The sequence below is a fragment of the Gorilla gorilla genome, chromosome 17 (genome assembly GCF_029281585.2).
Source record: "Gorilla gorilla gorilla isolate KB3781 chromosome 17, NHGRI_mGorGor1-v2.1_pri, whole genome shotgun sequence".
NCBI lineage: Eukaryota > Metazoa > Chordata > Mammalia > Primates > Hominidae > Gorilla > Gorilla gorilla.
In genome coordinates, this window is record NC_073241.2 from 26,427,444 (window position 1) to 26,442,562 (window position 15,119).

Here is a 15,119-nt window from a genome sequence, read left to right on the forward strand (position 1 = left end):
ATATGTGCATATTTAAATGTGTGTATATATATCTATATATACATATCTATATATAGATATATTCTTTAGCACTGACCCAAATTAATAACATCAGTAGTCATATATATATCCATTAATATATATATGAGCATGTGTGTGTATATATATGTAAACATATATGTATATATCCTTTAGCATATATATGTATATATACACATATATAGTTTATATATACATATATGTGTGTGTATATGCAGGTATATCTTGTTTTATTGTGCTTTATTTTATTGCCCCTCAGATATTACTTTTTTGTAAACTGAAGGTTTGTAGCAACCCTACATTGAGCAAGTCTCCTGGTTTCATTTTTCCAACAGCGTGTTCTCACTTTGTGTCTCTTGTCACATTTTAATAATTCTTGCAATATTCCAAACTTTTTATTATCATATCTGTTATGATGATCTGTGATCAGTGATCTTTGATGTTACTATTGTAATTGTTTTGGGGCAACACGAACCATGTCCATATTAAGATGACAAGCCTAATCAATGACATGTTTGTTGTGACTGCTCCACTGACTAGCCATTCCCCCATCTCTCTCCTTCTCCTTGGGCCTCCCTATTCCCTGAGACACAACAATATTGAAAGTAGGCCATTTAATAAGCCTATGATGGTCTCTGAGTGTCCTAGTGAAGGGAAGAGTCACATGTCTCTCACTTTAAACCAAAAGCTAGAAATGATTGTGAGGAAGGCTAGACTTCTTGCACCACTTCAGCCAAGTTGTGAATGTAAAACAAAAACAAAAACAAAACAAAACAGAAAAGCCAAAAAACTTCTTGAAGAAAATTAAGACTGCTACTCCAGTGAACATACAAATGTTGAGAAAGCAAAACAGTCTGATTGCTAATATGGAGAATGTTGTAGTGGTCTGGATAAAGGATCAAACCAGCCACAGCATTCCCTTAAGCCAAAGCGTAATCCAGGACAAGGCCCTCACTCTCTTTGATTCAGTGAAGCCTGGGAGAGGTAAGGAAGCTGCAGAAGAAAAGCTTGACGCTAAAAGGTTTGTTCATGAGGTTTAAAGAAAGAAGCCATCTCTATCACATAGAAGTGCAAAGTAAACAGCCAGTGCCGATGCAGAAGCAGCAGCAAGTTATCCAGAAGATCTAGGTGAGATAACTGATGAATGTGGCCAAACTAAACAACACATTTTCAATGTAGACAAGATAGCGTTTTATTGGAAGAAGATGCCATCTAGGACTTTTATATTTAGAGAGGAGAAGTCAATGCATGGTTTCAAATCTTCAAAGCACAGGCCAATTCTCTTGTTAGGGGCTAATGAAGCTGGTGACTTTAAGTTGAAGCCAACAATCATTGACTATTCTGAAAATCCTGGGGCCCTTACGAATTATGCTAAATCAAGCAAGATGGGTGACTAGAGATGTCTGGTGCTCATCTCCCCTACAAGAAAGAACCGAGGCAAGAAATACACATCTAAGATTTGATTAGAGTATCAAAGGGATAGTCCTGGAGTGCAGCAAAGGAGTGGAGACACATCTGTGGTGACTGAAAGTTGCCATAGTACGGAAGCACTCAGCCTGTGCAGCCCCTTCTGTCCCATCTGGATTGAATTGGCCCAGAGACAGGAGGGACTTCTCATTGCAGGGTGAAGGTAGGCAGAAGATCCCCACCAGCCCCACTGCCATCACAAACACAAAGTCTTTACAACAAGAGAATCTCACAGTCTTTGCAAGCCCTCAGGCCAGTTTGGAGTATTGCCAAGGATTCACACAGCTGCATGTCCTGGACTAGGAGTACAAGGTGAAGACTTCCCACCCCCAGAGACTTAAGCTGCAGCAACACAGCACCATCTTGAGAACAGAGTCATCTCTTGAGTGTGCCCTCCTCTGGGGGCCAGTAGTCACTGTGCCTCTCCAGCACTGGAGCTTTATCTTCAGTACACCAAGCCCACATGGGTGGGTTAAAGCCACAATCCCAGCTGTGTGGAGGTTGGTCCCAGGACTGGCTGTAACTCAAGTAATGCAGAGTAGGGAAATCAACCCCCACCACCACACTTCCAGACAGAGGAATAATCTGCAGTCCCATCCAGGGTAAATTCACTCTTAAGACAGCCAAACCACTACATGCCCTCTCCCAAGTGGGAGAGGCCCCTAAGCCTCTGAGCAGCTGATACACCCGCAGGTCAACAAAGTGACTATGAGCCCATGCTCAGGACCTGAGAAACAGCCTTGCGGGCCCCATCAACCACAGACATGCTCCTGGCGTGCCCAGTAGCCCTCTGCTTTTAATAAGGGCCTGAGAAACAGTCCTACAGGCTGCCCCCAGCAGGCACACCACCAAGTGGGCCTTGCACCTGTGTCTCATACCTGAGAGACAAGCAACTGTGTATGCCCAAGTCTCAGGGCTGAGAAGCAACCCTGGGAGCTTACTCAGGCCAACTAAGCAGCCACATACCTATGTCCCAGCTTGAGGAACAGCCCTTTAGGCCACCGCCCACAGAAACACTCCCAGGCCAACTAAGCAGCTGTGCAACCTTGGATGAGCCTGAGAAATACTCCTGTATCCATTCCCAGCAGATGCACCTCCAGACCAGCCAATCAGCCATGAATGCCCATGTCCTGGACCTAAGAAAGAGCTCCATGGGCTACTCCCAGAAGACATGCCCTTACGCCAGCTGAGCAGCCTCGTGTCCACATCCTGGCTCATAGAAGCAGTCCCCAGGGCTTCCCCTGGCAGGCACCACCCAGGCCAGCTGAGCAGCAGTGTGCCCACATCCTGAGCTAGAATAGCTCTATGGACTACCCCCAGCAGACACACATCTAGGACAGCTGAGAAGTCATTTGACTGTATCCCAGGCCTGAGAAACACCCCTCTTGGCCAGCCCTGGCAAAGATACCTTCAGTCCAGCTTAGCAGCTATGCACCTATATATTTGGCCCATGAGTTTCCCCCAGCATACTGCCCCCAGGCCAGATGAGCAGCTGTGTACCCACATACCAGTTATGGGAAACAGCCCTTCAGGCCACTCCTGGAGTGCATGCTTCCAGGCCAGGCAAACAGCTGTGTGCCTGCATCCTGGGCCTGAGACACTGTCCTGCAAAGCACATCTGGAAGTCATGCCCTGGTTGAGCAACTGCATCCCCATGCTCCTGGCTAGAGTGATGGCACCATGGCCAGCGGCATAAAGCCATACTCCAAGTTTTCTGACCCACTGTATGCCTGCACACACCCTTACCCTGAGAAACAGCCCAGTGAGCCCACCCCTGGCAAGGCTGCACCACCATCACTACAAACTTCCTTAACCTAGGCCACTGAGTAACTTGCAAATGTTACTAGTGTGGATCACAGCTGAATAAACTACATGGAGACTACACTTACTGCATCCATGTAGAACCAAGGCCGGTATACCCCAATGAACTGACATCCAAGACCCGTTCATACAAATTAATTCATACAAGTAAACCTACTCCATAAAATTGGAAAAGGTGACTTTTTCACCAGATGCATAGAAATCAATTTAGAAACACAGCAACCATGAAAATGCAAGAAAACATGTCACCTACAAAGGGAAATAATAATTATCCAGTAATAGAACCCGATCATAAACATATGATGTGACAGAAAAAAGAATAATCTTAAGGAAACTCAGTGAGATGTAAGGTAATACAGATAGGCAAGTCAATGAAATCAGGTGAAAGAGAAATTCAGTAAAGATACAGATATCATAAAAATAACCAAACAGAAGCCCTAAAAGCTAAACAGTTCAATGGATGAAATGAAAAAATACAATCAATGGCTTTACAGACAAGAACAAGCAGAAGAAATAATTTCTGAACTTGAACACAAGTCTTTTGAAATAACACAGACAGGCAAAAAAGGATAAAAAAGAATGAAAAAAGCCTACAGGATTTATGGGACACCATTAATTTGATCAAATATTCATATTATGGGCATTCCAGAAGGAAAAGTGTAGAGAAAATATGAGGAAAACATATTTAATAAAATAGCATAAAACTTCCTAACTCTTGAGAGAGAGCTAGACATCTATTTCCAGGAAGATCAAAGAACCCCAAATACATTCAACCCAGACATTATAGGCAAATTGTGAAAAATCAAAAGACAAAGATTTTTTAAAATAGCAAAAGAAAAGTAACACACTTATAATGGAATCCCCATTAGACTAACAGCTGATTTCCCAGTGGAAAACCTTAGGCTAGAAGAGAATGGGATGATACATTCAAAGTTCTGAAAGAAAAAAATCTTTCAGCCAAGAATATTATAGCCAGCACAGCTATCCTTTACAAATGAAGAAGACATAAAATCTGTCATAGATAAACAAAAACCAAGATAATTCATCACCACTAGACCAACATTACAAGAAATGCCCAAGGGAGTCTTACATCTGGAAGTAAAAAGATGATAACCACCATCATGAAAACATGCAAAACTTTAAAAGTCACTGTTAGAGTCAATACATAAAGGAGAAAGAGAAAGGAATGAAACCTTATCACTACAGAAAACTACCCAACTTCAAAAGTAAACAGGAAGAAAGGAATAAAACATATACAAAACAACCAGAAAACAATAAAACGTTGGAAGTAACTCCTCACCTACCAATAATAACTTTGAATGTTAATAGATTAAATACCCCATGAAGGATATAGACTTACTGAGTGGATTAAAAAATAAGACCCAACTATATTTTATCTAAAAGAAACTCACTTTACCGGTATAGAAACACATAGACTGATAATAAAGGGATGGAAAAAGATATCCTATGCAAATGGAAGCCCAAAGTGAGCAGGGATAGCTATACTTGTATCAGACAAAACAGAGTTCAAGTTAAAAACCATAAAAATTGACAAACAAGAGTATTATGTAATAATAAAGGGTTCAATTCAGCAAGAAATATAATTGTAATATGTGTATAATTGTAAATATGTATGCACTCAAACACCAGAGCACCTAGATATATAAAGCGAATATTACTAGATCTAAAGAGGGAGATAGACCCCATTACAATAAGAGTTGGGCACTTCCGTATCCCACTCTCAGCATTGGACAAATCATCTAGACAGAAAATCAACAAAGAAACATCAGACTTAAACTCCGCCATAGACCAAATGGACATAAATAACAAACATATACAGAACATCTCACCTAACAGCTCCAGAATACACATTCTTTTCATCAGCACATGAAACATTATCCAAGATAGACCGTATGTTAGGCTACAAAACAAGTCTCAAGAAATTTTTAAAAATTGAAATTCTATCAGGTATCTTATCTTACCACAATGGAATAAAACTAGACATTCATAACAAGAGGAACATTCAAAACTATACAGACATATGGAAATTAAACAACATGCCCTTGAGTTACAGTGAGTGAAGAAAGAAATTAAGAATGAAATTTAAGAATTCCTTGAAACAAATGTAACTAGAAACACAGTATACCAAAACAGGGGACGCAGCAAAAGCAGTTATTAAGAAATATGTTTTTAGCTTCATCCGTGTCCCTACAAAGGACATGAACTCATCATTTTTTCAGCAAACTGTCGCAAGGACAAAACACCAAACATCGCATGTTCTCACTCATAGGTGGGAATTGAACAATGAGAACACTCGGACACAGGAAGGGGGACATCACACACTGGGGCCTGTTGTTGGGTAGGGGGAGGGGGGAGGGATAGCATTAGGAGATATACCTAATGTAAATGACGAGTTAATGGGCGCAGCACACCAACATGGCACATGTATACATGTGTAACAAACCTGCACATTGTGCACATGTACCCTAGAACTTAAAGTATAAAAAAAAAAGTATATTTTTAGCAATAAATGCCTGGATCAAAAAAACTAGAAAACTTTCAAATAAACCACTGAAAAATTCTACCTCAAGAAACTAGAATAGTAAGAACAAACCAAACCCCAAATTATTAAAAGGAAATAAATAATGAAGACCAAACAGAAATAAACAAATTTGAGGCAAAAATTACAAAAGGTTAACAACGAAAAGGTTTAAAAAATATCAACAAACCATTATCTAGACTAATTAAGAAAAAGGGAAGACCCAAATAAGTAAAATCAGAAACAAAAAAAGAGACCGCATAACAGATAATGACAGAAATAAAAATAATTATTAGAGACTATTATGAGCAACTCTACAATAAATTTGAAAACCTAGAGGAGGTGGACAAAATCCTTGACCCATACGACCTACCAAGACTAAACCAAGAAGAAATAGAAAACCTGAACAGACCAAAAACAAGTAATGAGATTAAATCAGTAATAAAAAGGCTTTCAACAAAGTCCAGGACCTGATGGCTTCACCACTTAATCCTCACTTGTGAAAGGAAGAGCCATTTGCTACAGCTAACTTCATTGTTGTCCTATTTTAAGAAATTGTCTCAGCCACTCCGACCATTGGCAACCACCACTCTGATCAGTCAGCAGCCATGAACATGGAGGCAACGCCCTCCACCAGCAAAAGGTGATCATTAGCATTTTTAAACCAATAAAGTAGTTTTTAATTAAGATATACACATAAGTTTTTTGAACATAATGCCATTGTAAACTTAACAGGCTACAGTGTAGGGTAAACAACTTTTATATGCACAGGGAACCCAAAACATTTGTGTGAGTTGCTTAATGCAGTTTTTGCTTCATTGCAGTGGTCTGGAATGAAACCCACAATGTCTTTGAGATATGTCTATACACATATTATTTATATATTATATATCCATATACATATTCTTTTATATATCTTTATATACATATATATAGAAAGAGACAGAAAGAGAAAAGAAGATAAAAATATGCAAAATTCAGTGTTGGGAGTATCCATGAGGAAAGAGTTTCTGGTTAATGATTGTAATTTTCTTTCTTAAATATTAGGTCTTCCAGTGAGCTAAGTCATGTTTACTATATCCTTTAGATTCATGGGATTCTTGTTATTCAAATATATTTTTCATCACTATTTTGTGTAGCAAATATCTAATGATATATTTTTGCTTTTTTTTTTTTTTTGGTGGCTAAAGTGTGTTAGCACGACTTTCCAAGTTTGAAGTTGAAGATGCTGAAAATGTTGCTTCATATGAGTAAGTCAGTTTGAAGTTTGAAAGGAGGGAGCCATTGATGGATCTCTTACCTTTAGTTAAACAGGGCTTCCGCTGAGGCAAGAAGGAAAAAGGGAAACTATGGAAAGATATCAAAATGTATGGGTGGGAGGGTACACCGTATTTACTCCAGTTGAATTCTTAGACAAGTATTATTTTGAAAAAAAAATTCCATCCATTCAGAAATAAATGTTCTTCTAGCTTGAAAATGTAAAAAGTATTCTTAGAGGAAATTAATTCCATTAAAAGTTTTTTTAAAAAAAACAGGAATGCAGAATGCTACTTAACTCATCAATAGTGAACGTTTCTCATTTTTACTGGATATGGTGTGATTCCCAATTTTGTACATTTTGCCTATGAGCAAATAGTATTGATAGCAAAAGCAAACATATTTTGCTGACTAAGACCTCTTTATGCTCATTGGGATTTTATTCTTATTTGTTTCTAATCTCACTAGAGTACTTCCTGTTGCACTGACCTGAAGGCATTTTATCATGTACTCACTGTAATGAAACAATACATTCTTAAACTGGCTTGTGTCTGAACTGCAGACATATTCAGGAGATTTTTCTTCTGCTTCTTTCTTGCCCAGTTGTATAACCATTCACCAGCTTGTGTCAATGCTGGAGAGGAAGTACTGCCATAGAGGAAGTTAACTCACCATGGTTGTAAGCTGTTGGTGACTAAACAAAGATTGGAAACAAAGAGGGCAAATAAAAATAGTTCTTCAAATTACCCTGAATTTGCCACTGAATTAAACTGTGTGTCTGCAGATTAGCTATACGTTTTCTGTAATGGAGCTGCCCAGGGCTGAAACAAAATTAGACCGATTAAGCAAGGCAAGCATTTCCTTCTTTCCCCACTCCAAACAAAATAAAGCAGGTTTTCATTTTATTTTATTTTTAAATTACAAAGTCTCATTACATAGATATAGGAGGAATTTGCAGTAGTCCCTGTGAGAAATGCTGGTGTTTCATAACAGGGGAATGATATTGGATTTATAGTAAAAGCTGGAATCAGTGCTTGGCTTTGCCATCATATATTCATTCACCTGATACTCAGCAAGTCACTAACCCTCTTTAACTTTCAGATTATTCAAATGTAAACTGGCTATTATGCAATCCATGTATTGGATATTGTATTTAAAAAATTAGTAATAAAATGAAAATAACATGCAAAAATACTTTGAAAACTCTGTAGTTCTGTAAATAGGTTTTATTCTAAAAGCTAAAAATAACGTAAGAGTTCATTAAGGAAAATCTGAAAATACAATCAACAAATCTACCCACATTTAGTCATTCTTAAACTTTGATGCATGCACTTCTAAGTTCTTTAAGCATACACTTTTTTTGTTTACAGATATGAGACCATACTTATTCTTTTGCAAATAACCTTATTAATGACATCATAGCTATATTTTTTGTTAATATATATTCATGTGCACTTACAACATTATTTGTAACAGTTGTGTGATATTTCATGGTGTAGATGTGCTATAATTCATTTAATAGTCAGATATTGCTGAACAATTCAGTTTTTTACAAGTTTTTAACTTACAAAAATGAATATATTTGAGGCTAAATCTCCGTATATTGTTGGTTATTTGCTTGTCATAAATTCTCAGAAGTGGAAATTCTGTGTCAAAGGGAATGATTGTGACGCTATTGATATTGATATATGCTTTAACATCAAGATGCAAAGTGTACATTTCTCCCCTCCCACACTTAACACTAGCCATCATTGATTTCTCTGATATTAGTAAATATATTTGTTCTAATGCACGTTCTTTGACACACCTTCATTTATCCTTTTCTGTCTTTGGACTGAAAAGTTAAATCTATTGATCCTTTTTCTATTTTATGTAATATAAGCAATTTCTCCCAGGTTGTCTTGCTTTTCACTACATAAAAGCATTTAATCCTCATGTAATCAAATGTATCTGTACTTTTCTTTGTGATTTTGCCTTTAATGTTATTCTCAGAAAGTCCTTCTCACCCCAAGATTTTAAATATATCCACCAAAATTTCTGTTTTGAATTTATTTTCTTCATTTAAATAAAATATCTGCCCTGAATTTACTTTGTCTTAAGGTATAAAGTGTAGAAATTTACTTTTCTCCTAAGTGACTCATAATTTTTTCAGCATGAACATGTCATCCCTCTGTATTGTCCTTACCCTGTTTTAGTGATCTAGAGTGAGCAGGAAGACCAGAGTCACTACAGTGTTTTTCGTGCTTTGCATCATGGCCACCTCCCTACCCCCAGAGTCTGCACAAGAGAAAAATGTGTCCAGTGGGGGAGATAGCACCTGCCTTCAATACAAATCCCATTTCATTAAACACGGTCTTGTTAGTGTCATGTAGCTTCCACCTTCTATTGATAAAAAATGAGTCATGTTCATAGTTAATATTTGTGCTTTTAATTCAACTTTGATATTATTGGAACTTTCAGTGTATTAAGGTTTAGTATCTCATATCTTTTTTTCTCTCTTTTTTTTTTTTGAGCCGGAGTCTTGCTCTGTCACCAGGCTGGAGTGCAGTGGCTCCACTCAGCTCACTGCAACCTCCGCTTCCCAGGTTCAAGCGATTCTCCTGCCTCAGCCTCCTGAGTAGCTGGGAATACAGGCATGCACCACCACGCCCAGCTAATTTTTTGTATTTTTAGTAGAGATGGAGTTTCACCATGGTGGCCAGGATGGTCTCGATCTCTTGACCTCATGATCCACCCACCTTGGCCACCCAAAGTGCTGGGATTACAGGCGTGAGCCACCGCGCCTGGCCTCTATCTCTTTATTTTTGAATTGCCATTTAAATTTAGTTTTTGTCTCTCGTGTATAGCATGTAATGCCTTTAATTTCAAAGTTATCTGAGAGTATTTCTCAATATGCAATATGAGAGTAATATGTTTGTATTTATGATTTCTGGTACGTTTGGTTTTATTTATCATCTTTTTCTTTATTAAAAATACTTTGATATTTTCTTTGTAAATTTGTCTATGTTTTGCTATTAATTGATTTGTTTTTATCCCTTGCATTTTTTGTTGATATGCAAGTCAGAAGCCCATTTCTAGTCTATCAATGTTTATATTTAAATGTTTAGAAAACATAATTATACCATTTTTCCATCAATATCGAGAATAAAACTGGACTTGTACCTGTGAAAGATAAGAAATGCAACCTGCCTTTACTTCTATCTTCTTCCACACCTTGAATCCTAGTGTAAGAATGCCTAAAAATTCAAATCGATACTATTATTCATGATTTTATATCATTTATCTTTATTTTTAGGATCATTTATTTACATTTTCACCTGCTACTTTTTTTTTATTATTATACTGTAAGTTCTAGGGTACATGTGCACAATGTGCAGGTTTGTTACGTATTCATGCATGTGCCATGTTGGTGTGCTGTACCCATTAATTCATCATTTACATTAGGTGTATCTCCTAATGCTATCCCTCCCCCATCCCCCCACCCCATGACAGGCCCTGGTGTGTGATGTTCCCCTTCCTGTGTCCAAGGGTTCTCATTGTTCAATTCCCACCTATGAGTGATAACATGCAGTGTTTGGTTTTCTGACCTTGCGATAGTTTGCTGAGAATGATGGTTTCCAGCTTCATCCATGTCCCTACAAGGGACATGAACTCATCCTTTTTTATGGCTGCTTAATATTCCATGGTGTATATGTGCCACATTTTCTTAATCCAGTCTATCATTGTTGGACATTTGGGTTGGTTCCAAGTCTTTGCTATTGTGAATAGTGTCGCAATAAACATACGTGTGCATGTGTCTTTATAGCAGCATGATTTATAATCCTTTGGGTATATACCCAGTAATGGGATGGCTGGGTCAAATGGTATTTCTAGTTTTAGATTCTTGAGGAATCGCCACACTGTCTTCCACAATGGTTGAACTAGTTTACAGTCCCACCAACAGTGTAAAAGTGTTCAGTTTCTCCACATCCTCTCCAGCACCTGTTGTTTCTTGACTTTTTAATAATCACCATTCTAACTGGTGTGAGATGGTATGTCATTGTGGTTTTGATTTGCATTTCTCTGATGGCCAGTGATGATGAGCATTTTTTCATGTGTCTGTTGGCCGCATAAATGTCTTCTTTTGAGAAGTGTCTGTTCATATCCTTTGCCCACTTTTTGATGGGGTTGTTTGATTTTTTTCTTGTAAATTTGTTTGAGTTCTTTGTAGATTCTGGATATTAGCCCTTTCTCAGATGAGTAGATTCCAAAAATTTTCTCCCATTCCGTAGGTTGCCTGTTCACTCTGATGGTAGTTTCTTTTGCTGTGCAGAAGCTCTTTAGTTTAATTAGATCCTGTTTGTCAATTTTGGCTTTTGTCGCCATTGCTTTTGGTCACCTGCTACATTTTTGTTCTTCATTTTGATTCATTGCTCAGCTGACTCAAGCACTTTGAGTAATTGTTTTTAGGAAAGGTACATGGAGGCTATGCTTCGTGTTGCTTCATGTTGGAGTGTCTGTCTGTTGCTCCCGAGTGTGAACAGTACTTTTCCTGGATATGGATTTACTGAGTCATAGTTATTTCCCTGCAAACTCTGCACATAACTGCTTGAAGCTTCATTTACATAGTACTCTTTTTTTAAGCAAAAAAGTCTCAATTGTGTATTTACTTGGTATAGTTTCAGGATACACTGAAACAGATTAAGGGGCTAAAGCCACCCAAGCCACTTCTTCATGCCTTCGTAATCTGTCAGACTTGGTTCTGTATGGTGACATTGTCAAGTGAGTTCAGATTTATGACATTTCCTTGATACCCAGAGATCTAGTAGACTGTGTGGGATCAGAGGTTCTTGTAGTAAGGGAATGGCAACTTGAGGAGAGAGTTCACCTCTTTTGGCCAATTGATCCTCCATCTACATCAGCCTTAACTCTCCAAGCCTGGGTGGAGGTGGTGGGTCCAGGTGGAGAGGGGAAGATTAGAAGGATTGGGGATTTCCTTTATCTCAGGTTAACCTAACATCATTCATCAAAGACCAATGTTTTTTTTTTTTTTTTAACTTTTATTTTAGGTTTGGAGGTACACGTGAGATTTGCTACATAGGTAAACTTGTGTCAGGGAGGATTTTTTTTATTTTTTACATATTATTTCATCATCCAGGTATTAAGCTCAGTACCCAAATAGTTATCTTTTCTGCTCCTCTCTCTCCTCCTGCCCTCCCCAGTTAAGTAGACCCCAGTGTCTATTTCCTTCTTTGTGTTCATAAGTCCTTATGATTTAGCTACCACTGATAGGTGAGAACATTCAGTATTTGGTTGTCTGTTTCTGCACTAGTTTGCTAAGGATAAGAGCCTCCAGCTCCATCGATGTTCCCACAAAATACATGATCTCATTCTTTTTTATGGCTGCATAGTATTCCATGGTATATATGTACCACATTTTCTTTATCCAATCTGTCATTGATGGGTACCTAGGTTGATTCCATGTCTTTGCTATTGTAAATAGTGCTGCAGTGAACATTCATATGCATGTATCTTTATAGTAGAATGATTTATATTCCTCTGGGTATCTACTCAGTATTGGGATTGCTCAGTCAAATAGTTCTGCTTTTAGCTCTTCAAGGTATTGCCATAGTGCTTTTTACAGTGATTGAACTAATTTACACTCCCACCAACAATGTATATGTGTTCCTTTTTCTCTGCAACCTTGCCCGCATCTGTTATTTTTTGACTCTTTAGTAATAGCCATTCTGACTGGTGTGAAATGGTATTTCATTGTGGTTTTGATTTGCATTTCTCTAATCTGTGATATTGAGCTTTTCTTCATATGTTTGTTGGCCACAAGCATGTCTTCTTTTGAGAAATGTCTGTTCATGTCAAAGGCCAATTGTCAGTGCCCCAGTTCTGCTCAGTATCTGCCCTCTTTGTTCTCCCATCTTAGGCACAGGCTGTGAGCATTGTCTTAGGATTCATGGCTCTTGGGGTGGAATTTGAGTCCTGTGTTGGAGGCTTCAGTATGACAGAAACTTCCTGAAGTCTTCTACTGAAGCTTCCTGTGTTGGAGGCTTCTCCTCCTGAAGAGCCTCCAACACAGGAGGCTTCAGTAGGACAAAAAAAAATTGTTCCTCATGAGCTACCTTGTCTCCAGCCATAAGGTAAAATGAGGCATTATTGGAGGCTCCATCAAACAGGTTCTCCTTCCTTTGATTAATGGAAGGAGCCCAGTCTTTCAGGTGTTTCTCCTTTGAAGTATATCTTACTAAAACGTCTTACCTCTGAAGTTCGTTTGCAACCTCATATGCGACTCTTGCTAATGTGTATCTGTTCACTAGGTGTCTAGTTTGAGGAGATGACAAGAGCACCATTTACTCCCTATGCTCATTCCTGAAACACCTTATTTTATTGCAGTGGAAACTGAGATCCGGCCAAAGTTTGATGATTTGCCCAGGCTGGCATTAAAATACAGTTCTCTTCTACCACCCTTTTCTGTCTTCATGCTATACTCCTTGAGATGATGACCACAAGTTTAAGTTTAGTATTGCCATAAAGTTGGGGTTGGAGCTTTGCATGCAATGGAAATGTTACTAAACATCCAAAGTTTACTGTCTTATTTGCATATATTCTGGATAGCATAGTAAACAAGTAAAATACTCATGGAGCAGGAAGAATAAAATTTTAGCTATTAGTAAAAAGCATTTTGTTATACAACTTCTGAATAATTTTCTTTTGAAATTATATTTATAAGGCCCTTTGTTTTTTGGTTAAATTTACAATATATGTTAGAAGAAACCTGATTAATTTTATTTTTACTTCTTTTTGCAGCAGCAAGATTAAGAAAATTGTGCATTCAATTGTATCATCCTTTGCATTTGGGTATGTGAGACATAGAAAACACCATGTATTAAATATATCTGAGACTTGGCTGGGCACGGTGGCTCACGCCTGTAATCCCAGCACTCTGGGAGGCCGAGGCGGGTGGATCACATGAAGTCAGGAGTTCAAGACCAGCCTGGCTAACATGGTGAAACCCCATCTCTACTAAAAATACAAAAGTTAGCCAAGCATAATGGTGGGTGCCTATAATCCCAGCTACTCAGGAGGCTGAGGCAGAAGAATCGCTTGAACCGAGGAGGCATAGGTTGCAATGAGCTGAAATTGCACCATTGCACCACAGCCTTGGTGACACAGCAAGACTCCATGTAAAAAAAAAAAAAAAAAGAAAAGAAAAGAAAATATATGAGTCTCATATATATCTATACATACATATATATATATATGAGACTTAATACTTCAATGAGAAACACTGAAATAAAATAACAAAAAAGCATTTCCACTGTCCATCAGTTGCTAAGTAGCCATGTGCCCCATCTAATGTAATCTAATTTATCATGGAATTTTGGTTTAAGCTGGACATTAAGAATTGCAAATAAATGGCTTTTGCCTAAGATTAATAGTAATATATTAATATTGTATTTCTTCCATCTGCAAAAGTAACATTAATGAAAATCAAATGTTAAAATTCTATAATTATTAGTAAAGTGTTTTATTAGTACCTTATACATCAGGAATTACTCTTTAATTCTGGAAACAATTTACTTAGACTCTTCTCTACATAAGAGTAAGATTTCATACTATGATATAGATTTATGCAATATAATTGTTTCCTTTTGAATTCATAATATTTGAATTTGAGCTGCAAGTTTTTAAAAAAGTACTTCAAAGATGAATTCACCTTCATAGACTAGGCAAATAGTCTAATCAATTTATGGAGAATGTATTTAGAATATGTAACAGCAAGTGGCAGGAGGTACTTTAGAGTTCAAGACTCATGTGCCCATCACTCTGCTAGAAGCACCCATAAATATGAAATCATGTGCTTGTTGAAAATGTCACTGATGAAAAATCTTGGTCTTTTAAGAGCTTATGTTACTCATGCTTTCATTTGGTTTTTATTAATAAATTCTTTAGAATTATCCAGATTAATGAGGGTTTATTTTTTATGAGAAATTGGTATAAACTTCTTATGAAATTCGCAAATTTT

The 15,119-nt window shown here is 37.6% G+C and overlaps 1 protein-coding gene across 1 annotated transcript in view; it reads left to right on the forward strand.

Moving 5' to 3' along the window:
- LOC129528194 (putative tyrosine-protein phosphatase TPTE) overlaps positions 1 to 15,119 on the forward strand; it is a 40,211-nt gene that overhangs the window by 7,055 nt on the left and 18,037 nt on the right. The window contains exons 5-6 of the mRNA XM_055368011.2: positions 7,036 to 7,095; positions 13,901 to 13,951. Of these exons, the coding sequence (XP_055223986.1) occupies positions 7,036 to 7,095; positions 13,901 to 13,951 (111 nt within the window). The remainder of the gene's footprint in view (positions 1 to 7,035; positions 7,096 to 13,900; positions 13,952 to 15,119) is intronic.